The sequence below is a fragment of the Poecilia mexicana genome, unplaced genomic scaffold (assembly GCF_051168715.1).
Source record: "Poecilia mexicana isolate PSO_F unplaced genomic scaffold, ASM5116871v1 scaffold_3, whole genome shotgun sequence".
Classification (NCBI taxonomy): Eukaryota; Metazoa; Chordata; class Actinopteri; order Cyprinodontiformes; family Poeciliidae; genus Poecilia; species Poecilia mexicana.
In genome coordinates this window covers 29,494,431-29,520,464 of record NW_028263372.1, presented here as the reverse complement: position 1 = coordinate 29,520,464, position 26,034 = coordinate 29,494,431, and the positions used below count along the sequence as shown (strand labels likewise).

General features: G+C 39.0%; 1 protein-coding gene across 1 annotated transcript in view; it reads left to right on the top strand.

The window, feature by feature from the left end:
• The window catches only part of tox3 (TOX high mobility group box family member 3), a 49,916-nt gene extending 24,342 nt beyond the window's left edge, over positions 1–25,574 (top strand). The window contains exons 2-7 of the mRNA XM_014980555.2: positions 2,583–2,648; positions 12,040–12,288; positions 22,157–22,420; positions 22,566–22,796; positions 22,876–22,956; positions 23,508–25,574. Coding sequence (XP_014836041.2) covers positions 2,583–2,648; positions 12,040–12,288; positions 22,157–22,420; positions 22,566–22,796; positions 22,876–22,956; positions 23,508–24,320 — 1,704 coding nt within the window. The 3' untranslated portion in view covers positions 24,321–25,574. The remainder of the gene's footprint in view (positions 1–2,582; positions 2,649–12,039; positions 12,289–22,156; positions 22,421–22,565; positions 22,797–22,875; positions 22,957–23,507) is intronic.
• Positions 25,575–26,034: the final 460 nt, after the last annotated feature.

Genomic DNA, 26,034 nt, shown 5'->3' with positions numbered 1-26,034 from the left:
TATTCAATACAATGAAAACATTTCACTAAGTGAATTTAATATTGTCCCTGTACCGACATTTTCAGTATGGAGATTATTCTTCAGATCTTGAAGATTCTGGGACATTTTCATAATATTGTGATCTTCATTTCTTTCCAAGGATTTAATGACTGAACCATTCCAGCAGCTTTGTTTTCTTCCTCTGCCACCCACAAAGAGTTTCCGGAGGAGTTTGCGATTATTGTTTTGGTGGAAATGCACCATGTTTAACCCTCATCAAGAATGCCTCGGTATATTTTGCCCTTAAACAATTGCTCAGTTGAAATAGCTCTTTTCCAGATTTTGTACAGTGTCATTCCTCCTCAGATGTTACTGCAAAATCCTGCAGTAACATCTGAAGGATTTTGTTCTCGGCTGACCAGACTGCATTCTCCAAGTATGTCATCTACTGGTCCAGATGTTCTTCAGTAAACTTTATATGAGGTTCTGCATTTTTTTCAGCAGTGGTGTCCTGTGAGTTGAGTTTGGGATTCAGGCGTATTGAAACCGTAGCTCTAATGTAAAATCAGCGATTACAATTTCCCCAAATGCTGCATTTATAAGTGCCCGTCCCAAGTATAAGAGCTTGTCGCTCCAACGCCGGAATAAGACCCCTGATGTCTCCTCATGGCTGGTAGTTTATGATGAAATGGTCTTTCCCCTTCTGAGTTATGTATTCAACAGAGTACAGTGTAACATAGTTTTTTTGTTTTTTTTTGACTTCTTGTTACTGGCATCGGTTGTGAATGGTTTGCAGCTTCATCAAAAAATATTTACTGAGAAAAATGTTGACATGTTCAATATTTACTTCACCGGCTGCATGTGAAGCCGACAAAAGGAAGACTACAGTTAGCTAATCCCCGCTTCATTGTGAGGACTGTCTTCATTTTATCTGCAAAGTGTTTAACATGAGACATTGTCAGCTCCCTTTTCGAAACTGTACTCACAGCACCAGATGAAGCAGGGCCTGCCCTGAATGTAGCCTTATCTTGTTCTAAATCAGAACAATTTTCCAAGTGCGTGCTTGAAGAGAGAGGGATATCTCTGGGACTTTAATTTATTATCTAAAAGAAGACGAGGAACAGAGAAGCACTTCCAAGATAAGGCCACGGTAAGGTTAATTACCAGCCAAGTGGCTGACGTAACCCAGCCATGTCATGTCTCCAAGTTACACACTGCTGGGCAGTGAAGGAGTTTTAGCGGTTGACAGATGTTTCTCATTGCAGCCATGCACTTTTTCTGTCTGAACATTTTTGATAGAAACTATGTAAACCCTGGTTTTTAAGTCAGATGTAGTTCAGTGGGGCAGCTTCGGGCTAACGTGGCACCAGAGGCCCCGGTGGGTTCGAACCACCTGCTCCAATAAACAGAGCTCATGGCGCCTCTACTCGTTGTTGCGTAGCACAGTTAACACTTCTGCAGACTTCCCACTCTCTCTCCAGGGCATAGACTAATTAATGGATACCATTCGCAGCTGATTAGCAGTGCTTCTTTCTGTAATTACATTCTCATACTAACCACTCATAAGAAAGGGCGTATAGAATAAAACCCACAATGCTCATTAAAATGTTCTCTCATTTAGATCTTAGTTTGTTACCATTGTTGTTTGGTGAATATTCTGATGAGTGTTTTGAACTTGTCGCCATCCACTGTTTTTAAGTGAGTTTGTAATAAATTCACAGAACTTTTATTAAAATGCCGTCCTCAGTCGGATCTCATCAAGATGTAGCCTCGCCATAATTCTGAGGAGAGCAGACTGTTTGCTCTCCTCACTCTTACAGAGGTGCATTGTGCTCCTGGGCCCAGCTGCTAGCCCATAATTCTTCATTCTATGTCCCATTGTTTCTACCTGTCAGCGCAGTCGTGTCTCAGAAGAAACAAAGTGGCTACCATTTTGCCAGCAGGCTATGTGTGGGCTGGGAGAGGCGGGGACATGTTGTGGAAACATGTTATTTCTTTCTAAACTGCAGGGTTTTAATAGCTTATCAGTTGCCTTAAATACTACCCAATCTTTACAGAGTGGGACGCACAAACTCTCTATTGTTTCCCACACATTTATATGAGCCATGTAGGCACCGGAGTTAAAATTTTTACTGCAGAAATTCTGCAAGAGAATGATACAAGTTAAATAAAAAGGTAAACCCAGCTGACACTGACCAACAGTGTACCCCTCCCACAATAAACACACCCTCCACCTCTTTATTTTCCTCTAGTATCTCTCCTCCCATAGGTTATTTGAAGTTAATAACCTGCCACTGTATCCTGATACTTGGCTTTGTGATGCAAACATATCCTTAATTGCCATCCCATAAGAGCTGAATAGCCAGAGCAGATTCTCATTACGCTGGCTTGAATTGGCCAGGCCTCTCTCATCCTCCTCACCGTGCAACAATAACAGCAAAGTGGCAGGATGCGACTGTGCAGGTGGAGGAAAGGGTTAATGCAAACGTTCAAAGCGTGACAGTTTGTGTGAGTGACAGACGTCTGTTGAGAGAATGGGGCTGCCCACTCAACCCACTGGAAGCCACTGACTGATTGTGCTTTCTTTTTCTTCTTATTTATAGTTCCAGAATAACAACAACTACATGAACATGGCCGAAGCGAATGGCGCCCTTCTCGCTGCTGGGGATGTGAGTACACTTTACTTTCCTTTTGTCCAAATGTCCTTTGAAATAAGTCTGTGCAAAGACAATTAAATGTGTATTTTGATTTCACAGAAAACAACACAATCAACCAAAAATGTATATTATTCATATTAGTTGGACTTATTCTGCCTTTTCTACATAAATGGGGGGATTTTCTTTATGCAACTTTCATAAATTACATAATTTTAATTTTCAGTCAGAGACTTTATGGCCAATTTATTGTAATTGATTTTATACCTGCCAATGTAGATTTCAGCTGGTTCTAATTTCGTTTTGAGAAAAAACAAAATTTCTACCCTGTCGATACATTTAAATTTGACCTGTTTTAAAGATAAACATTTTTAGCAAAATAACGCAGTGAAAACAACGCAAAGTTACAGAGATGTCACTCTACATCAGCAAACCATCTGCAACTAAGTTGGCATTTATTCTGTAACTGTTTAAGTAAAATCCTCCACTTAGTGCAAGAAGTTTTTATAAATGAAGCTAATCTAAGAATAAGAGCAAATCTCATTTACACCTCACCACAAAGTGTAAAGTGTAAACAAGATGTACACAAAAATAAAATTCTTTGTTCAGCTTAATATTGAATAGAAAAAAAAATCCTGATATATGTTGGACTATTAAACCATTAACTATTTTTTTACCATATGGTGTCTGTAATCTATCAATAACTGTATTAGAACACATTGTGTGTATGAGAGAGAAAGAGAACAATCACAGTTAAGAAAAAATTCAAAATAGAGGCAAAATTACTACAAAGTTAAAATTAAGTGGTTTTTAGCATTGCACATTAGTGATTAGCATGATCTTTTGACTATTCCTTGTAGTACCGAAAATGTGAATTTCAAAATCATGGCAATATTTCGTAATTCAGTGTATCACATAATTTACAGAACTGACTTACAAAATATTTTCTGAGCCAAATGATCAAACTCATAATAAAAAGAGGATGCAAGCTAATGCTACCTTATTAAAATTCTCACCGAAAGGATTGTCAGTAGAAGTGAGATGTTAATTTACTAGAGACCTTTGCAGCATTGAATAACAATCTGCTTGAAATAAAAAATAGATGTTGTTACACTTGTTTTTACTTAAGTGTAGTATGAACATCAGCGCAGCTTTCTGAGAAGATATTAGTCTTCGGTGAGGACGCAATCACTCAAACGCATTTGAACCTACAAACACATTAGATGCTGTGTTGCACTGAAAAAAAATCTTCTCTGTTTTCATGATCAGATTGGACTTGCAGTTGAATTTTTAAAAATAATACATTTGGCCCCTTTTCAGTGGTATAAGAAATTTGAAAAAAGAAAAAAAAAGGATTTCTAGGTGCAATAAATATAAAAATTCCAGCAAATTTGAATAAAGTAACCGATTACTATTCTTTTTATGATTGATTAGCTCTGCTATTAACATATTTGACCCACATGTAGCAATTTGATTTCCAAATGTGACCACCAGTTGGCCCCTACGTCCTTGTAAAATGATAGAAGCATACTGCTGCATGTTCTTAAATGCATACAGGAGTTTACGGCAATGAAAAGATGAGCCAGTCTCATCCTACATTTTGGTGTGAGGAGGTAATTGTTTTGTGATCTCGCTATAAATGCACCCCGTATCCCCAGCTTTCTGAGATAATGCTGCATCTTCCAAACACCTGTTTCTTTTCCTCTTTGTTGAGCTATAATAAAGGAGCAAAAAGACATTCCCCAGTCATATCACCATCTGAATAGGTCTATGTGTTGGCACTTAGAAAAAGTGAAATGTCAGCAACAGGATTTTGCTTTAGAGTTGCAGGAATAATACCGTTAACATTCTTCTAGTGATTCTATGGAAGTCTACTGCTGCCTCTGTGAGCTGTAGTCGAACTAACAGTGAGCTAAATTTACCCATTTTATTCCCCCTCCGCCCACTCCGGTGCCCTGTCATTAGAGACAAGAGTACCAAAAATACCCGTCGTCCTCTGTGGCTCAAACGGTTCAATCTCATTCAGAGATTGATCGGGCTTCAAAAACCACAGCAAAGCAGCATCGCACCGCTCCAAAATACAGAGATAGATGTCATTGTTAACCTCATTGTTTTCATTCATGTCAACGGGGCAGCAGAAATGCAACTGCGACACACAAGACCAAGCGGCTACACACACACACACACACACACACACACACACACACACAAACACACACGGCGCAGAGCATGAGACCTTGTGTTCATAAAGTGGCCTTCTCACAAAGCCACAGAGCGTTATAGAAGAAGTCTAATTTTCCCCCACGTTTACGCTGACTGGGCATATCCCCTGCATCCACGGGCCGCGTAGGCCCGATGCAGCGGGGAGCACATCGACACAGTCTGCTTGGAGAGCGTTCAGCCCCCAGCTGTGAGGGCCCACTGCGGCGGTGAGGGAAAGAGGGGCTTTCAGGGGATCCTTGATGCAAACAGTCCAACTCATTTGCATTTAATCAAAAGGAACAACTGTTTCCAGTGTTAGGGCACAGATGGTATTGTGCATTTAAAGGAAAGAAAGAGGGAGACAAAGTCATAAACATAGATCGTTATTCCTGACATTGAAGTTTTCTACTGTGTGCTGCAGTGTGAGCTTTTGCCTTGTATCTGACTGGATGTGCACTGGAAATGACGGATCCTTTATTACTGCTCTATGATAAATAGAAATACTTTTACTGGATCAAATGGTATAATGAGATGTATATTTATGTCTTTATTTAAAAGGCCCTTAATTAAAAAACAAAACAAAACAAACAAAAAAAAACATTGTGTTCATAATTGACATAACGCCATCTTTGGCAAAAATCTTCAGACTCCAAATGACATATTCCATCCAACTATGATTCAACTCTTCATGAACACAATTTGGAAAGTTTTAGCCTTTAGTATTCAGCTGATATTCGAAGTTTACACGCACTGTAAAAAATAATTAAAATCCTAAACTTCTCTTGGGTGAGTTAGAATTTGCTAAATGCCAGAAAACATAGCAAGAACTTTTTTTAAAAATATTTTTTGTGATTTACTTCGAATTCAAACTTTATTGCACATTTGCTCAGAATCAGAGATAATTGTATATTAAATTGAATATGTTGGGTCAAATCTTTTGAGTATAATAGTTGTGTAAACAGATGAAGCATCTTAAAATTGTTCTCAAGTTTGAACCAGACTCGTGCAGCCCCATAGTTGGTTTCTAAATCCCTGCCATTATCATCTGCGCTTTCCCTCATTGTTTAAAGAGATTTCAATCATTCTTCATGTAAACTCTTGAGTTTGAAGGCATTAATGAATAAATCTCTGACACATTATTTCTCTCATTAAAATGGCATTTAGCAAATGGAATTTGTTTTGGTAATTCTTAATGACATAAAATGAGAAGTTCAATTTTATTTAGCGAAAGAAAATGGTGAGAAAACAGCGTGTATGTGTCTTTGTATTTGGTGTATGTAAACTTGTGGTTTCAACTGTAAAAACTGATAGAGACACACCCCAAAAGACTCACAGCTACTGTATAATTGCAGTGGAAGGTAGTTCTGCAAAGTATTGACTCAGAGGGGCTGAATACAAATGCTGCACACTCAGTTAAATAAAAACCTGTTTATTCTCATCTGCTGTTTGCACAGTGTGTATAGTAAATCTCATGCTGTATATATTGCTCTGACAAGAAGCTTCTACTTCAGAACAGCAGCCCTTTATTTGCTGTGTTTGGATGGCCAGTGTATCATTTACCTTATGCACTTAGAGGATGAGATAAGATGACCTTGGTGTGCCTGGTAAAGCTCACATCCTAGCAGGGAAAGGTTGACTGCCTCCCTCAGGGAAAAGGGATACTGTACACTGCGATTGTGTTCCACTCAGATGCATCACTTTACTCTTGCAATCAAATTAGAGTCATGTAATGAGCTATAAATATGTAGAAATGGACTACAAATGATCCAAATTTGAAATAATGTTGATTAGGGGTGCCATGCCTGATGTTGTCATTTGAGTAGCTCCACTCTGCCTGTCTAGATATTCGAAACTGGATCTTCAACCCCGCCTGTATTGATTCCGAGGCCTATTATAGGCAGTAATTGCATGCTGCTGCCTTTAACAAGTCTTGGTTATTGCATCTGTGAATTGGATTACTACGTTTATTGAGGGACTGGGACTATTGCCTGAAAAGCCTTTTCTTGCTCTTTGTCCTGTTATTGTAAAAGGTATCATGGCATCACCATGATAAAACACTGGAAAGGCGTTATTAACGGTTTCTCCCATCTGTTTTCTTCTCGTTTTTTTTTTTATGTTTCATTAAGTTTATAAGAAGTAATATTACAGGGGACGTTTTATGCAAAATTAATACTTTGCAATTTTTTTTATACTTTCATTTGAGTCGGCTTTTAAAAATCATCCTAGCCGTTTTTTTTTTTGTTTTGTTTTTTTTTTTAGCAAAAAGTTACTTTTTTTGATGTCTGGAAAATTAGCTGTTTCAAAAACCTATCGATTGTTAAGTCACAGCCGACAGGCACTGTACTGTTACCTAGCAACCCCAGTCGAGCCCAGCCATTCACCTAGCAACCCAAGCTGAGCTTCATAACATTTGGTCAGCTGGGTTTACCTTTTTGCGCTGTGCAGCCGCTGCATTTTTGTTGGTTGTGCATGAGGCTTTACTAATGCTTTTCAAAGATGTACAATTGCATATTTGCACATTTGTTTGCAGCCATTTTCATGTGCAAGTGTAAACATTGAATTGGGGCCAGCAGCAGCTAATTTTCTTATTTGGATTTAAAGTGACAGTCCAACAGCAGACATTCATAACATAGAAACTGACTAATAAATAAAGTGGTTTTTTTTTTTTTTTTTTTTTTTTTGTAAAGTCACCTAAAACTGAAATTATTGATGTTTCAAGTGAAATAGTGTTACCAAACCAAAATGATGTGGAGGTAAAAGTAATTTTCTGGTCAGACTTTTGCTCTATTTTTCTTGTTTATTCCCAGTGTTTTAATTTGAAATACAAATATTTCAGTGACACTGAAATGTATATATTTTTCATTTGTTTACATTTTACTGAGGTGCATCTATGTAACCCCAGAGAGAAATTTATCTCCAGGTAAAAATATTGAAAAAAGAATTCAGACAAAAAAAATATATAAAACATTAACAAGTGAACTTCAACAACACACTACTTATAACTAAATCTGCGTTTACAACAGGTCTTTATAGAAATAAATCTTGCATATTTTTTCATACAGTATCTGTGTTGGTTTTGCTGACACAGAGACAGTTACCACCAAGAATAGACAAGTGGGTATTTCCCACACAACTGTTTAGGATGCTCCCACAGGGGTAAATCAGGCCTCTCTGTTACATGCCCTGCTCTGCCCTCATACAACCGAACTCTGGCTGGCGGTGGAGACACACGCACACACATCCACATGCACACTACTACTCTCTCTGTTGTGTTCCCTCTTGCCCACCCCTTAACATGTACATGCCTGCACACCAAAAAGCCAGCATCTGACTTGGCACTTAGCTGGGCTGAGCCTTTCAGAACAATTTAAATGGATAATCAGGCTGGTGATGCAAAGAAAGTGGATTGTGCATCTCTTAATCTCCAAACAGAGCTCCCTAAGCTGCTCCTGGTGCAGAATTAGACTGGCTTTATGCGAAATGACACCAGACAGTGTGTGACACTGTAACACTCTGTGGGTTCCAGTAAAATCTGGCACCTCTACCCTGGGGAGAAGGCTTTCTCAACACAGACAGCTGACATCTTCCATAACCCCCCATATGAGACACAACTCCATGTCTCTATTATCGGTGCCCCTGGTGTAGATGTTAATTTGCATCATCATTAGCAATGAGAGGAGAAGCACACAAGCACGGTCTTTGATACTGATCTTGCTCCGTCCGCCCTCCCCCACTGTAATATTTTGTTTCCCTCTGTCCTTCTCCATCGTCTTCCTCTGTGTTTTAGAAGACAGTAAACACTAGCAGTCTTCTGCACTGGGTAAATATCTGTGTTACACTTAAAGGTCGCTGTCATGCTTGTGTTGTTCTCTTTCAAAAGTGGCTACGACCTCAGCCAACGTTCATCTTTGACTTTTGTCTGAAATCTCACGGTTATGACTTTATAGCACACCTCTCCATATACTATCCATTATCAGATATTGATCCATTCCAATTTATCTTATGTAATGTAACTGTACAGGGAATCCTAGATCATTAATTGCACGTGAGCAATGTTTTACCAAATACTTTTGTACTCTTACTTGAGGAGTTTGTTTACTTTTACTTGAGTGAAAATATGTTGAAATGGTATTACTCTTTCTTGAGTACAATTCTTGGATACTCTATGTATCTCTGCCACACACACTCTCCCTGAAATGGTAGCAGCATCATGCTGAGGGGCTGCTTTTCTTCAGAGCTGATGGGAAGCTGGGTCGAGCTAAACACTGGGAAGAAAACCTGTTCGGAACTATAAATTGCTTGTGACTGGGTCAGAGGATCACCTTCCAGCAGGACAAAAAGTATAATCACACAGTGAGGGCTACAATGGAGTGGCTGGATGATTGCATATTTGATTCCAGTTGGTTAAAATCCAGACCAAAATCCATCTTAGAATGAAAATTGATATTCATGCAATGAATGGGTAAAAAGAATCAGTCTACATATGTTAGGAAAATATAGCCCAAAAGACTGTAGTTTAGTTCTAAGTTTATATACAGTCATAGCTTTATATCTGGCTGCTGAGCACTCAGCAACCCTGAAAGAAAGCATGCAGTTTTCTGTTGGAGTTATTGAAGTGCTGTTCAGCTGTCTTCATATTGCTGCATGATATGATCCAGATGAGACTGGAACCAGATCCAACGGCTGACCCTGCTCCATGTGGGAAGCTGAAAATGTTCGACAAAGACTAAAGATGGGTGATTTCTGATGTTTTCTATTTGCTACTGGAAATGTCTCCCATGATTCAAGACATTTTGGTTTGGTTTAGACTTAAAACATTTGCTAAAGTGCATTCTGCTGAACACCTGCTGTAAGCTACAATCAGTTTTCTCTTTCTTGTAATCGACCAAAAGGAAACTATGCAAGAACAAAGCACTGACAGTGTTAACTCCATATTGAAAGTGTTTGTTAATGATAAGGACCTAACATTTTCTGTGCTACCCAAAATCACTATGAATTTGAATCTGGCTTCCTGTGGAAAGAGAACTAATTCTTTAGCCCAGAGGGAAGAAATATAAAGTGGCACACAAACAGTCATGGAGCAGGGGGAGACGCTGAAAAGGGAAGCGTAACACTCTTATTACTCTCTCTGCCTTCTTCAGTTTTTGTAAAGACAGCTGCCCTGAGTAGACAATGAATTAGTTTCAAGTGTCAATGTGCCAAAGCAAGCCAGGGGAACATTAATACTCCCTAATCAAGGTCTGTGTTGGCATATTCCCTCCCTTGTCTTCCTTTTGTTATTCCACCCCTTACCAGACAAAGAAAGGCAGAGCAGAGAAAAACTGGATTGTTCAAGTTATGTCTGCTGACTAATGTTAAAGTGTTTAATATAGCTCATGTTTTTGAGTGAAAAACCTTTATATATGCAGGGGTATGAGCTTTATTTGCATTTACATAATTGCTAAACCTGCAATGCATAATAAAGTACTTGGATTCAAATGCCATCAAGGCTTAGAAAAATGTAATAAATTCTTGTGAGAGTTGCATTCAGGTGTGTGTAAAGGTGAGTCAACAGAAGGATGGATGTGCAAATAGCTATAATCCAAGATTATTTTGTTGGCCAAATGGTTTCACACCTGAATTCCTCTGAAATTTAAATATTTTGATGAGTAGTGAAGACAGCTTGTCTCACAGAAGCCCAAGTTCACAGTTTTCCTTTCAAAGTCTGAAATCAAGAAATATGTAAAAAATAAAATAAAAATGAGCGAACACAGCTCACTTAAGAACAAAAATGATGACATTATCTCGAACACTGAACATGGACCTCAGTGCGTAAACCAGTGGCCACCCAAGGAAAAGGAAACAGAAAAGTCTATTGTTCAATTTATGTTCATATAGAAGAGGCTTCCCAGTTAATTTAACCAATGAGCTGGAAGAAGTTAAGTGAAATCCTGCCTGAGTGCAGTTGTTTGGAGACTTAAAAAACAGGCACCCTGTTGAGGGATTTAAAAGTTTCCCTTTACTCCAGAGCAGTGGCTCAAAATGAATTTGTTTCATACTATCTTGGTTACAAGGTGACAGCTAAATATGATGTTACAAGTTATCTAATTACAAGAGTCAGAGCTTTTATTCTTTTTAAATACACTGCTCAAAAAAATAAAGGGAACACTCAAATAACACATCCTAGATCTGAATGAATGAAATATTCTCATTGAATACTTGGTTCTGTACAAAGTTGAATGTGCTGACAACAAAATCACACAAAAATAATCAATGGAAATCAAATTTATTAACCAATGGAGGCCTGGATTTGGAGCCACACACAAAATTAAAGTGAAATGTTCCCTTTATTTTTTTTGAGCAGTATACATTCTACAGTTGGTACAGTTTAGTATTTCAACACATTTTAGCTAAAATGCAACATAATGTTCCAAGTATTAGCATTGAAAACCATGTCAGCTTTAGTAGGTGATGCTGTGTGCGTGCGTGCGTGCGTGTGTGTGTGTGTGACTCAACAGCAGCAGAAATGCCTAGAACTTCAGGTCACATGCCGTGCAATAATGTGGTCCCACACTGTGGTCATTGTAAGAAGATGAATATTCTGGCCTTGCACAGAGTAGCTTAATGCAATATTGCAGATGAAAACAAGACCCAAGTTGGTGAACAGCCCCATCTCCAAGAAGGCACATAAGCAAATTAAGCGTGACCAAAAGCTTTAATTCGAAAGGCAGAAGGATTAGGCTGTTTGATGAGCAGATTCAAGGGTGCAGGCGAGGGGGAACAAAAAGAAACACTTCTGGCCAGGCGTAATAATCTTTGAAAATGTTCTTTAAACCCATCTCCCTGTGACGTGCATTTTCCCTGCACTTCAACCCAACATCTTCCATCCCCAAGATTAAGGGCTTTTATCATGTATCCTCTCTTTTCTCAGTGATTGCTGCTTGATATTTCTGCTTTTGACGTCGTCCTCCGCATTTGCCTTTCACATCTTTTTTTCCCCCCTCAAAGTGGACTTCAGTAGGTTTAGGAAATGTTAAATCTAACTACACTTAGAGGCAAGTGTGTTACCACTCTACTAAAACACTCTCCACTTAAGCAGAGCTGTTTGATTTAATCCCTAAAGGTGTACTTCTGGCGAATTTGATAAGACCCACCACAGCAAATGTTCCTCTGCATTTTACTGTTTTATGATTTTCTTCTGTTTTTTTGTTGTTTTTTTCTGCAGACTTTTCATACGCCCAGCTTGGGGGATGAGGAGTTTGAGATCCCTCCCATCACACCTCCACCTGAGACCGAGTCCAGTCTCGGACCTGAAGTGAACTCGCCCTTTCCAGCGATGCCAGAACCCCCAGCTCAGCACAGAGGTCCAATAATTCCTCAGTTTCCCCCACAGAGTCTGGAGCTGCCCTCAATTACCATCTCACGCAACATGATGGACCAAGAAGGGGTGTCTGTCAACAACGGCCAGCATGTGGTGAGCACTGCCATGAATTTATTTAGTTTTTGGTTTTTATCCCAATAAAATTTGAAAATTCTAATGTCCCTAAATGAAATCCAGAGATTCCATGTAAATGAATCTCAGTGCACAGCTTGTCTATGAAGGCAGAGGTTTGTTAGAGAACATTAGAGAACAAACAACAATATGTAGGAAATGAAGTTGTGGAGAAGTTGCAAGCAGACTTGTTTTAAAACTAGAACCCAAGCCTTGTACATCTAAACAGATTGATCTGAAAATAGAAAGAACACATTACATCTGCAGACCTATTAAAACATTGCTGTCAGGTTTGGTGGACATCCATGACCAGGAAACCTCAGCAATCATCCTGAGGCCTTTGGTAGCTTTTGAGGAGTTTGTGGAACTTTGGAGATCCTCAGCTAAGGAGGGAACATTTGTTGGAAGAACATTATTTGTGCACTTTACAAATACAGCTGTGGTGTCAAGAAGTGTCAAGTAGAAATACATTAAAGACGTTTTGTTGCTCTGTATGATGGGAACAAAATTAAATATTTTAGTATATGCCCAACATGCAATGTTGAAGGAAGAGGGTAGTTCGCAAAAGACGAACAAAAAAAAAACATGAAGGTTGTAAAGGGTTAGTGGCTGGTGCAGAGGCTGACCTCAGAGCAGGGCAGCAAACCTAAGCGTACAGCAAGAGCTCTATAATGGTTTAGGTAAAGGTGTTTTTGTCGAACTGGCCCAATCAAAGCCCAGACTTACACCCAAAAAATAGCAAAAACTTACAGCAAAGTTGATGGATGTACTCCAAAGAAACCTGCAGCCTTAGTTGTAGAGGAATGAGGGCAGTGAAAACATAAGCACAGCACACTTTTCAGATTTTTACTGTCAGAAAATCGTTAAAAGACAATTATCATTTTCCCTCTATTTCACAGTTCTGCTCCGGCTTGTTTGTCGGTCATAAAAACTCAATGAAATATATTTGCTGTTGTAAAGTTGTGATGTGACAAAACACAAAATGTTTAAGGGGTGTTACTGTATATCTCTGCATGGTACTGCAGAAAACCAAACTCGGTTTGTAATGTCTGTAGTTTGTCACAGAAGCATCTTGTATTTGCAGCCGCTGCTCCAGATGAGATTTTTGATTAGATATGCAAAATGAAAAATTATGATTTAGATGGGCATAGTTCTGGAAACCACTGTTTTAGGTAATATAATGTCACCTTCACAGCTTTTTGTACACCTCCTGTTGTCAGCACATCTGGCACAGCATCTGCCCTTGTTTACAACACAGGATCTATGTAATCACTCTGAGTAAATGTCATGATATTATGTTACTGCAACGATTCAAAACACAAAACAAAAAACAAGAAAAATTACCAGGAGTGTAGATGACCCCTCCCTCTGCAGGATGAACAGATGTGAAGAGATCACAGGTGTTGGAGTACAAAACACATTCATCTCTGCTAGGACAGTGAAAACGGCACACAAAACTACCACCGTTTCTCATACTTAATTCATGTTTTTTTTTCTTTTGCCAGAGCGAAAATACAAACTGTAAGTCAAAAATAATTAGGATTAGTTTTGTTTCTGTAATCTACAGGTTTTAACTAATGAACTTACCTGCAGTTTATCCTAATCCCTTTTTTCGCATTTTATTAAAAGTTCAACTTCACTAAATTATGTTAATGTTCACAGACAATCGTTATAACTTCTATAACCATTCACACACAAGTTTGATTAGGGTCATATTTAATTAGTAGCATGAATAATCACACTCAGTAAAATCAGATTTCAGTAACAAATCAGAGCATCAAGACCTGCGGTGTGAACGTAGCCTAAGAATTACCTGGAGATTTTTGATCAGATGCAGACTTGGAAAAAACCCACAAATAACTATTATGAATGAAGATTAATCCCATCTTTTCATAAATATGTATTTTGGGGGACATCAGGGAGACGCTTGAGCTCCACAAATACATCAACAATAACACCATTTTTTTTTTTTTTTACTTGAGGCATAATGACTGTTTGCAATGTCTCACCTGGACTCAATGTGTTGTAAGCGCATGTCTGAAAACCAGTGGAATTTGGTAATTGTTGAGAGACTTTTAACTTCTGTTGGTGATACAAGACATTAGCAATGTGTTGTTCTCCATTTTATGCTTTAAGCACAGATTGAACATTTTTATAAATAGAGATCTTACAGTGCTCTATATGTGTCACTGGTTTAATGAGAAACAAACCGTCAGAAGTGCTAATGAATTATTTAAACCTCCAGCGTTCATTACATTCTGTATGCATGGAGGTTATATTGGAAACTGAACTCTTGGCTGTTTAAGGAGTTCTGGCTATACGAGTCAGAACTCAGACTTCAATGGGAATTCCTGTATCTTCAATCGGCAGCTTGGAAAATTTGATTTCCTAGCACCAAGTGAACACACAATTTGTTCATCACTGACATTTCCAGTCTTCCAAAATCACTAGTAATAATTATTTATTCCAAAGCTTCCTTGGTTTCTAAATTCAACAAAATAAGATTATTAATCTTAATGGATGAACCTTCAATGTTCCTCCTCATGGTTTGAAATACTCTGTAAGATACTGCTTGCTTTTCTTAAATCTGTGATCCTATGAGACTAGTCTAAGTGACCTGCTAAGACACAGTACTGTAGGTTAAAGCTCACATAAACGCTGTCTGCTCTTCATTACAACATACCGATGATCAAATTTGGAACTACAGATTTAAATAATCTTGTTCTTCATGTAGATATCGTGCTGCATATTATGAGATTGTCATCTGAGGGTGGAAATGCATTTTCAAATGCCACAATCATAGAAGCACTGAGGAGGAAAAATGGAAATGTCACTGGCTGACTAGTTGTCTTACAGACCTATTACAGAAATGGAAAATTCATTTAGGAGAGAAGAAATAAAAGAACAAAAGCGTGAACGAGGACACAATGATATCGGTGCTGCATTTACTTTGCGAGCCACAAATCACATTGCATCAAACCAAGCAGTCATTATCATTAGAACTGTATGAATAAGTGAAATGTGTGTTGGAAGTGCTGCTCTCACACTCCCTGCTCTCAGATATTTATTTACATTCCATATGGGAAGAGGCTATAACATTTTTACCACTCTTTTTCTTGCTTCTATTCATCTGGCATATAAAATAATTGCAGCTTTTAAAATATCTCTGCCGCATATAGTAAGTTAGCCCCAGAAGGGTTTTTGCCTAAGGAATTTTCATTTCATGGTCAGTTAAGCTTTCTGCATCTGGAAGAAACGGAACCTCGACACAATTACATTCCTGACTGTTCTGCCGACTTGCTGGAGGATTAGATTTGATTCTCAAACATTATTCCTCTTTAACACCATTTGCATGGCTCATGTCTCTGATTGTGCAGAGACTCTATTAAAATCTGAGGGGAGAATATGGGTCTGTGCTCCCTGCCTACCGGCATTGTCGCGGGCACACTGCTCACTTGTTATCAGTCATCGCACATTGTAGCCCAGCAAGGCTTGTGGTGGCCCTTCATTTTTCCTGCAAATGGGATTGATCCCCAAAAGTCTTATGATGGTGTCTATGGCAACTCTTTTCATCTTTGGTTTCATCTCTGCTTTTGCTTTTGAAAGCAAAGCAACGACTCCTAAATGAGATAAGTAACAGCATCGTTTGCAGGGGCTTCCATATACAGAGACAATGATTTACGCAGGCCCTAGGAGAGGTGTTTTGTCATTTTGTCAGCACACTGATAAAGGAATGACAACCTTATATACATGATTACATTCTGTATTATTTGTTGTGGCTGCAGGGGCAAACAAATAAACCGTGCACTATTGCAATTACATTTTTCATCAAGCCTCCGTGCTCATATTTTCCAACACTTATTTTGCTTTCTCTGTGCTGGCTTACTGGTGCCGACTACTTTCGGTGTGAAAGTCTCTTTCTTATCACAACTTAATGAGGAAGCCATCCAGTGAATATACCTGGGCTGTTTGCAAAAGCTTCTTCCATGCCAGTGCATTGCCAAGTGTTGTGCTAATTCCTCTCCCCTTAATGTTGAGCGTATGTCTTGTAAATTGGCCACAGATGCTGGGCTCGTACGAAGAAGAAATACATTTTCTCAGCTGCAGTGTGCCTAGCAAGCCCTGAATCTGAAGTCATTATTTATTTAATCTGCTCTCTTAACAAGCTTCTGACTCTCATTTTTGTCTCGCAGCATGTGTCCTCCTGATTTGTGATTGAGTCTCAATAGTGCCAAATAGTACTGGAGTTAGAGCTGCCAGTATTGCTTTATTCACAATTTCGTCTCGATTTTTTCCCCCTCCCTGCTGCACAGCGAGGGTCTGTGGGTTCCATTTCAAAAAACACCTGGTGCCTTCACCACATTTTAGGGTTTTCTTGACACATGTAAGCGTGTTCTGAAATGGGCTGCGTGTCCTCTGTGATTGGATCCGAAGCCTACCGTAGTCAACTGGTTGGATTGGATGTTAAAATCAATATTCAGGGGATCCGAGCCCCGCTGTCTCATCACATTTACCACCATGGGGTGACGCATTATGTATTTTTCATTTTATTCATAACTAGCTGTTTCACATGCCATTAGCTTTACAGCCGCAGACATGCTAATATTTAAGAGTACTGAGTTTTAGTCATGCACGTCATGTAAGAAAGCAGAGAAGCTAAAGAGCTGCTGAAAAGAGCATGATTACTTTTTTAGTACACATTTATCAAAGTATCAGTATCACTTTTGCAGTCAAAAATATGCAGAAAGGTACTTTAGTTATCAGAATAAAATATTTTTAGAATAAGTTTTATTGTTTTTAGTAGTACAGGTAGTCATAGTAGTATTACAGATGATATTAAATATGTTTTATGTTTTTAATGGATTTTTAATCCATTAAAACACAGCATCTGTGTGGATGCTGTGCTTCCACACAGATTGTAAGCTGTTTTAAAATATGTTTTTTTTTTGGTATTCAAAGCAATATTTGCTTTTGGCTCTTATTGTGACGTTTTGATGAAAGGTTTGTTTTTGTTTAAATATCTATAGCTCAGATGTCACATAAAACGAGTTGAATGAATTAACTGAAGTTGTTGGTTCAGCCAGTTTGGGTTTTTACAACCTGAGAGCCAACCCAGAGCCATGCTGCTGATCACATTATGCTTTGACTATTTTCAGATCTGTTAATAACCACATAAATCACTTAATTTATCTTATTATCTCAGCAAACAGATGCTCTTATGTCTCCATCTTAATTTATTAATGCCGTTTTAAACAACAAGGGATGTTTGTGGAAGTTTCACAATCTCTGTCAGATCTTCTCTGATCCTCAGTAAAACTGAAACTAACCCTGCTTAGAGCAAGATTTATCAACACCATCTGGCAATATTAAAATAGTCACCGTTTTTAATAAGTGAGTCATAAACATTGTTATACATTTAGAGGGGGGGGCGGGGGGAAATCAACTTTACCTGGTGCTTCATCCAGTGCACTGACCTTTCCTCGAAGACAGGTCCTATCAGAATAAACAGTGGGAACACAAGAGACGTGCTCATGTTAATCTAGTGTAAACTTAAAAAACGTTCATTCAGTGCAAACTTTACAGCTTTTTCGTAATAATTAGATCCAAATACAACAGCAGTGGAACGAGAAGGAACTGGTTCTAAACAGACACTGGAACCAGTTTAGCACTGGAACCAGTCTGTTGGTAAAACAACTGAAAACAAACATTTTTAAGTAGATGAACAAAAAAATGCAGTTATTGTGTATGGTTTTAATAGTAATTTCATTTTAAAAAAGCAACACTAAGTGTGGACAATTTGATTGTGTTCGTTATTTCAACTGTTTCATCTCAAGTTTGTTGTTTAGATATCCTTGGCAGATTTCCAGTGAGTACAATACCTTCACTACTGTCTGGTCAAAGCCCACTATATCCTGAATGAAATGGAAAATGTGAGCACTGTTGCAGAAAGCCTGTTTTTCTACACATCCCTCTTATCTCCCTTTCAAGCCACGAAGCACTGACATGAGTTGTACATCAATTTAAGAGAGTGGATTTTTTTTTCTTCTTCTTCTTTTTTTTTTTTCGCCCCCTTCTCTTTCTTGACAGCAATTGTGACATATTGGGTCAGTCAGAAATGAAAAATATTCATGCAGGCATGCAATACTTGTAATGAAGTCTCAGCTTGACCTTCTGCATGATTGATTTTGTAATTTACTTTTTTGTAAGGTTCTCAAACAGAAATGATGTCATGTTGAACAAGTTTTAAATACACATAATCTATAAAAGAGAAATGGTAGAGAGGGGTATGGGTCAGTGGCTGTAGCAGACCGTGAGGAGGAGAGGGAGCCTATCGGCCTGCGAGTCCGAGAGCACAGGCCAGCAGAATGAGGGAGATGCGTTTTTTAAGTGCGGGTTAGGGGTGTACGAGACATATAGACTGATTTTTTTTAAGACAGTGAAGTGTGTTTGACTGAGATGGCACAGAGGGGGAAGAAGAAAAAAATCATCTTCTGCTGTTCTAGCCTTTACCGGCATTCAAAATTCCATTTTTCTCATTTGGCTTAAGCGCAGGCTTCAGCAGGTTGCAGAAAATGGAGGAGAAAAAAAAACCCTCGATGTACCCGTTTAGAAGCAGCGTAAAGGAATATGTGCAGAGCGCTGATAAACTATCTTTAATAGGACTGACCTTTCATGCTGGCGAAAGTTGCTGTGGGATTCATCCTTATAATTACCATATAGATGATTTTACCCCTCTCCTGCCATGGAACATTTCCAAGAGCTCTGGCATTGATTGAATGGAAATTGAACTTGTTAACATTCTTTTCAGCCTGTTACAGTTTGGTACTATTGTTCATAAATTCTGCCCAAATTCAGATTTCCAGTATCTTGGGGGAAAAAAAAAAAAGACTCAAGGCTGTTTTCATGCATGAGCATCAGTGTTGAGATTTTTATCACCAACTGAATGCAAAACGTTGCATTCAGTCCCACTGCAATGTTTGCTGTGGAAAAGGTTTAGCACATTGTCAATACTTTGTGATTTTATTTATTTTGTCCTCGTCTCCTTGTTTGGAGTTTAAGTGGCTCCAGCAAACAGGATTGGAAACATTGTTTGCTTTATAAGAAGCATATGACTGGCAGCATTGTGTTGTTATTGTTTGCCGTTTCATCTCTGACTTAGAAAACAACACAGTAGGGAATATTACAAATGGCATTTACATTCAGAAACCCTTTAATGATTAGACAGAACATTTCAGCTTTCATAGCGACACACACAAAGACGGAAACACATCCACACAAACATGTAATTCTAAATAAGGGGGGCACATCTGGTCGCTGTGTTCTCAAGATAAAGACTTATTTGCAGTTAAATGATCATTATCAAAATATCTCACTGCTCTGACTGCTGGTGATACAGCAATCAAAATGCAAATGAGCAAGCTCAGGGACAAGAAGTAAACATGAATTTGTCACATTTATATTCACAATCAAGACATCTGTTACTTAATATCTCTAATTTGTCAAGCTTTCCTTAGATCAGGAATTATATTCCTGGAATTTCTTCCCGATGGTTGATATTGCACTGATTAGGATTTTTTTCTGCGAACGTTCCCTATATATACCATCCAAGCAGTCCTATGCCATTGCAGTATTGATTGCTTTGATACAATATCTAGTGCAATTCTGTCCTCAACTTTTATCTGAGTTTTACTCAAACAAAACAAACCATATGATCTTTATTGTTAAACTGTGGACAGCGGTGTTTGTTTTGCTGAATGTGTAGCATCTTATCTGGAAGCCAACTGGAAAAAATTCACCAAATTACTTATTGGAACAGTCAACATCTTAAAGTCAAAACTGGTCCTTAAGAATTGTGCAAAAAAATGTTATTACTGTATACAGATGACCACAACTAATGGTGTGTGCCTTTAATGATTGCAGATGGTACGGAGCAAATTGTAAACCATTTACTGCTCAGTAATGACAATGGCCCTGGCTGAAATGTAAATCACAGGTGTTTGGTTGCAGGTCTGTTTATGGCAACATTTATTTGCAAGATTTCCAAATGTGCAGTATCACAACCTTATTGCCTTGATTTATTTCCCCGGCTTTGCCCCACCTTTTGTAGAAACCTGCTCGCACTTGTAAATATAAATCTGTTCTCACTTGGTATATTGTATTTATGATAAGCAGGAGACGCTGTATATGAGAAAGAAATGGATTGTAGATCCAATATGTGCTGTCTGCAATAGTGTTACAATATTGTTTTTGAAGACGGGCATTCATAAGGTTCTTTCAATAAAGCCAGGTGCATGGGTTTATGATGTGTTGATGTTGGGAGAGATTGAGTTTGCGCTGCTGAATACCAGATGGATGAACGCAGGGAGAACAAATCACCTTTTCTGTTCTGTTCAAGTCTCCTTCTCTGTTTCATGTCAGCTCTGCTGGCTCCCTGATCAGTCTTCCCTCCGGAGAGCTAGCTGAACTTGTAATTTCATTCTTGTCACAATCAGTGTAAACATGTTGTCTGTAACATTAAGAGACTTTGAAGAACTCAATGTTTTAGTTTGACCTGTAGAAAGTCTTTGGCTTCATACCTTCAAATTATGATTCTTTCCAGTAAAGCATGTGGCATGAAAGTTACACTTCTGCAGCGTTTCACTCTAAAATAAGGCACATATGTGTTTCTAGACTAACTTTGTGGTATGTACAAAGACTTTTTGATGTGCCATTTAAAACTGCGGACAACAGCTCCTTTGTGGCAGTAAAGACTGGCAAATCTAAGCCCTGAGCTGTGATTTAACCAAGAACTGAGCTGGGTGGCCATCTAATACTTATTTGTCAGGATAATGTATCATTTCTTGTAAGAGACATTTAAGAGTCAGGACATCTTGACATGAGATCTTCCACATAGCAATCCACAGAATCGAATGACCCAATTTCAGTTCTGGAAAAGGGAAACAGGTTGATGAGTTTGTGCAGGAGGATGTTGCACCGAGTACAGCTTGAGCTCAGAGATGGGTCTTGGTACAGACAAATCAAGGCGCATCAGGAACATTAGTAATAACTGCAATGACACAAAATGCTTTACTATCTGCAGAATCTGTATCAGGTTCCTCTTTATGCAGATCATTTACTTTACTTGAAATCAATTTTGTCAATCTTGTAGGTTATCATGCTTGGGCAAAAAATATTCTTTTTTATAATAACCTCAACAAAGCATTCCTGAAAAAAAAACAAAAAACAAAAAAACAAATGCAGTGGAGAAAGACTTGCATCTTCTTTTATCAAGTTAAAATTGGTGCCAATTCTCACTTTTTGTAAATTGAACATTATTCAGTCCTCCCTAATATTTATTACAACTGAAGTTGGTTCATAGAGACCACCTGTCCAAGTTCAACTGAGTAAGGGTCTACATGGTCTACATGACTTGATAATCCATATGCAATTTTTGGAGCTAGGTTTTCCATACCTCGACTAAGGTCACTGACTTAAAACAGACCATCAAACCTTAACCTTTTAATCCAGTGGGTTAGCAAGATAAACATATTACCTTCACAGAATATTGGGTTAGGTTCTTGCGGGTCTCTTCTGGCAAGCTCAGCTATTTTATTGAGATAGAAAACCACTGCCTCCCTCATCCAAAGGTTCGTTGTTCTGCTCCAAGTCACAATGTTAAATTTGATTGAATCTGTGGCGCTTTCCTTACATGTTATTCATAACTTAGGAATGCTTTCATTGCATTAAAGCAGATCGGTTTCATATTGATTTGGTTATCAGCTGTTTGGTTTTTATTTTTTGTCTTTATAAAAACATTTCAAGTTTAAAGAGTATTATCTTCTTATCATACCCTGTCTATTTTTTTTTCTAGAATGTTGGGCCCGGTCATCTGCGTCAGTACCCATCTAACCCATCCATGGTCATGAAGTCCATCATTAGCATGAACAGTCCTAATGGTATGATGTCACGGAATCAGCTGTCCACCATCAACCAATCGCAGCTCAACGGACAGCTGAGTTTGAACATGGCTGGACCCAACATCAACCACACATCACCATCGCCCCCTGCCAGCAAGTCAGCCACTCCGTCTCCATCCAGTTCCATCAACGAAGATGACCAGGAGGACAGCAACAGGGTGAGTATCTTCCCACGTTCAGTGGCTTATTGAAAAACCAGTGTAACGTGGCATTTGTGTAAGGCAACGAATGCACAGTGGTGTGAGAACCTATTTTCCCAACTTTAACTGTTTTTTTTTTTTTCAAACTTTTCTTTCATTTAAGGTTATTGGGGAGAAGCGGCCAGCCCCAATCGATCCCACAAAGAAGCCCAAGACTCCTAAAAAGAAAAAGAAGAAGGATCCCAATGAGCCCCAAAAGCCGGTTTCTGCCTATGCCCTGTTCTTCAGAGACACCCAGGCTGCAATCAAAGGTCAGAACCCCAACGCTACCTTCGGCGAAGTGTCCAAGATTGTAGCCTCAATGTGGGACGGCCTTGGAGAGGAACAGAAGCAGGTATTGTAAAATATAGATTTCGTCATCTGAACATATCTGCAACTTTTGCTCATTTAGACCCGCTTCTGTCTCTTTAAAGGTTTATAAAAGTAAAACAGAAGCTGCCAAGAAGGAATACTTAAAGGCCCTCGCTGCTTACCGTGCCAGCCTGGTCTCCAAGGTGAGAACTCTTTGTTTGTTTACCTCAGAAACGTATTTAACAAAGAAATATTTTACTTGTGGGTAGAGTACCCAAAATTGTATTCAAGTAAGAATAGCACTACTTCAATTTTTTTACACAAGTAAAAAGTAGCCATTCAAGAAGTTACTCAAGTAAAAAAATGTATTTGGTTAAAAAAAAGCTCCTCAACTAATGAGTAATAGATCACAACATAAATCCTTTAATATTTAAAAATTACATAATCAGAGAGAGTAAAATAGTCACTTTTGTAAAATAATGACCCATATCATTTTTTCCCCAAAGTTTTTTTTTTTTTTTTTTTTTGCTTAAATTGTCTTTTAGCAAAGAAGAGATTTGATTTTGGCAAGTTTGTTCATCATTCAGGGGAGTTATTCACAGCGGGTAGAGTGTACATCATAATAAAGTTCCTCAAGTAAAAGTAAAAAGTACAGCGTAGTAAAAAATATTCCTACAAGTAATTTTTTTCCCAGAAAAGTTACTCAAATAAATGTAACTAGTTACTACCCTTCATGTTTCTTCACTTTTTCCAGGCTGCAGCAGAATCAGCTGAAGCTCAAACCATCCGAACCGTTCAGCAGACCCTGGCCTCCACCAGTCTGTCCCCCGGCCTGGTGCTGCCCACGCCCCACAACCAGCACCCTGCCATGCCGTCGGCTTCCCAGGCCCTGCAGCAAGCACTGCCACGGGCCATTGCCCCAAAGCCTCTGCAGATGAGACTAGGGGGCAGCCATGTCGTGACTTCAGTCACGGTTTCCCACCAGAACATGTCCTCCGGGATGCCTCAGCAGCTGCTGGGCCAGATGGGTGCCGGTGGGCCCATGGCGGCGGGCGCTCAGTCCACAGCCGTGTCTCAGATGAGCCCACCCATGCAATCAGTGCAGCAGCACACCATGCAGCAGCTCCAGCAGCAGCAGCAGCAGCAGCAGCAACAGATGCAACAGCACCTCCAGCACCATCAAATGCAGCAGCAGCAGATGCACCACCAACAGATCCAGCAGCAGATGCAGCATCAGCATTTCCAGCACCACCTCCAGCAACAGCTGCAGCAGCACCACATGCAACAGCAGCAACAACAGCAGCAGCAGCACATGCAAATGCAGCACATGCAAATGCAGCATCAACTGCATCAGCAGCAGATTCAACATCTCCAGCAGCAGCAGCAGCAACAGCAGCAACAGCAGCACCAGTCGCAGTGTTCTCCACCGCAGCACTCTCCTGGTACGCCACATTCAGTGGGAGGCTCCGCGTCTCTTGGTAGTCCACAGCCGGCCCCTCAGCAACATCCCCACCCCTCCCAAATCCAGGCCCATGCACAGGTCCTCTCCCAGGTCAGCATCTACTGAGCCAAATGGAAATCCTATCTCAAAGAACAGGAATAGAATAAAAGCATCACTCCATGTTGCTTTTCTAAGTTGCACTTAAGAAGTGTGTAAAATTTAGAATGTTATATAAAGAACCTGTTTATTGTTGTAGACAGATATGCACATACATGTACAGGGGGGTCACCGTGTTAGCCGGGGGTTTTGTCTATGAAATAGGCTGAGAACTGACAACAGCCTGTCAGGCTGAGCGCCCAGTGGTCGTTTGTGTGACGTCTTTCAGTTGTTCATTTGAACCGACCGGCTTCACAAAATGCTGAAAGACGTTTATCTCCCACTATTTTATTTAACAATAAAGCTTTATTTATGAGGCCAGAGATGTGAGATCAGCACAGCGCGGGGATATTTGGAAAACATTTTTATCACTCCTTGCTTGGACTGAGTGACTCACTAGATCTTCGCTGGAAACCAGGAACCCACACATCAAGTCTTTGTTCCCACACTGGCCAGTATGTACAAGACTTTCTTTCCTCCATCTTTCTTGCAGATCTAACTGTTCAAGTCATCACACGGGAAGGTGGCTCGGTGATATTTAAAGACACTTTCAAGCTATGTCACAAAAGCAGACAATGTCTTTGAAGAATGAAGAGAACTGGAAATAAAAGGTCTTTGGAAGCAGTTATCTGGATGAATGACTGAACTGACAGAGACAGAAACTGCCATAAATCATTTATGTCATCACACCATCAAACTGTAGCTGTAATCTGCTGTACATGTTTTGTAGAGAGGGGAGAGACGAGATCTCCTGTTTGCAGCAATTCACCCTCCAGACGATTTGCCCAAAAGTGTGTAACTGGCTTTTCCCACCCTTTACCCATCCAAAAAAAAAACAAAAAAAACTCTTCTTTAATTAATCTTATTGTTTTTATGTCAAATATATAACAGTTAAATTATGTTTTTTTATTATGCGTAAGAAAGGGGATATTTTATGGTAAATACAGATTTCTGGATCAAGGTAGATGATTTAAGGATCCTTGTATTTTTACTCTGCTTACCAACAGACATTGATGGAAAAATACTGCAGAGCCAGTTTGTTGCACTGCCAAAGCCAACTCAAAAGATATTGGAGTTTGTTTTTGTGGGATTTTTTTTTTTGTTTGTTTGTTTGCCAGTTGTACAAAAGTCCACGAGGGAAAAAAGAAAATGTAAATTTTTTCATATCACCTGTTGTAAAGTTTTAATATGTGAGGCTTTAATTAAAACATTGTTTTAATGACATGTGGATTGCTGTATCACATAGTGCATTTCTGCTCTTTTATACTTTTTTTATGAGTTCCAATAGCAATTAATTTTCTTTGTATTTTGCTTACAAACCAAGTACAGTTGAAAACTGTCCCTAGGATAAATGCATATTGGTATGGAGTTCTTGGAAGAGAAAAAAAAAAAAGAAAAAAAAGATGTTTGCAGCTTAAAGTAGGAAACGTAATTTAATGTTGGAGTTTTTTGCGCAGCCATGAAGACAATTCCAGAGACATTCCATCACTAATATGATCGTAGCCATAATTTTGTATGAAGTATTATATATTTCTTTGTGTCTCTGTTTAAAATTAAAATATCAATCAAATATTTATTCGGAAGAATCAGTTTTTTTTTAGGCCTTCATTTCTATAAAATGCTTTTACATCTCCTTGTTAGCTACTAAATGCAAAAAGATTATAATACCTTGCAAATGCTTTTT